Consider the following 992-nt stretch of genomic DNA (forward strand, 5'->3'; position numbering starts at 1 on the left):
CCTTGAACTCACTATGTGGCCGAGGCTGGCCTTGAACTCATGGCAAGCCTCGGGCCTCAGCTTCCTGAGTGCTGGGATTACAAGTGTGCACCACTACTCCTGGCTTCATAGCTTTCTTTTAATGTGTGATAGATGCCACTCTTTTAAAAATGAGTCAGATATGTAAGGAATAATGTGAAATCCATACCCCTGTGTCCTTGATCCCCCCATGTCCCTTACTCTCTCACCCAGAAGTTAAGCTGTAGTACCAGCCTGGTGTGTGTCCTTCTTTCTTTGCACTTTTTCCCCTGAGAAGGTGACGGTGAACTCCCTGCCTCGTGGGTCCTGCTTTTTCTCTATGCATCAAGTCCAAGCGATTTTCCCACCTGAGCACATCAGTTCCTCTGAGCTCCACCTGTCCTGATCCTTCCACTGACCGGGGAAGCTTCCCCAAAGGGTACTGAGGTGAAGCTTTGGTGCCTCCAGGCATAGGGTTTCTTTCTTCTTACTTGCTAATGATGATAAATTTTGGCCCATTTTTCTGTTGAATTTTTTATCATTTACGTATTGATTTGCAGAAGGAGTCAGCTTAGACACAAGTGATTTTGGGAAAGATATTTACATTAAAAGTAATTGACTGGCATTATTTATCCAGGAGATTGGACAGACAGGAAGTTCGGTTTCTGAGGGGAAGTCTCATCATTTGTGGGAGCGTCTCCATATTGTTTCTTTATTGTGCAAACTAGGGAGCACTTAGATCTGGAAATGAAAAAGCTGTATCTTACCTGTGTTTGAATATCCTGGAGATTGCCAAGAGTTTTACTTATTCTGCTCCTTCCTGTCTCCGTTGTTCAAAGATATCAACTGTTTCTTCCCAGAAATTTCCAAGGAAACTCTATTCGAGCCATTCCAGAAGGGATATGGAAGACGTACCGTTGGGTTCATAAACTGTGAGTATCTTCTTTCCAAATATGAGTACAAAAACTTCATTGTAAGATCTTTGTGGATCGAGA

At 43.4% G+C, this 992-nt stretch overlaps 1 protein-coding gene across 1 annotated transcript in view; it reads left to right on the forward strand.

Moving 5' to 3' along the window:
• Nucleotides 1–992, forward strand: part of LOC102011830 (leucine-rich repeat-containing protein 37A3-like) — a 12661-nt gene that overhangs the window by 6004 nt on the left and 5665 nt on the right. The window contains exon 3 of the mRNA XM_013510174.1: nucleotides 858–929. Coding sequence (XP_013365628.1) covers nucleotides 858–929 — 72 coding nt within the window. The remainder of the gene's footprint in view (nucleotides 1–857; nucleotides 930–992) is intronic.

Source organism: Chinchilla lanigera, unplaced genomic scaffold (genome assembly GCF_000276665.1).
Source record: "Chinchilla lanigera isolate Chin_1 unplaced genomic scaffold, ChiLan1.0 scaffold00250, whole genome shotgun sequence".
Taxonomy (NCBI): domain Eukaryota; kingdom Metazoa; phylum Chordata; class Mammalia; order Rodentia; family Chinchillidae; genus Chinchilla; species Chinchilla lanigera.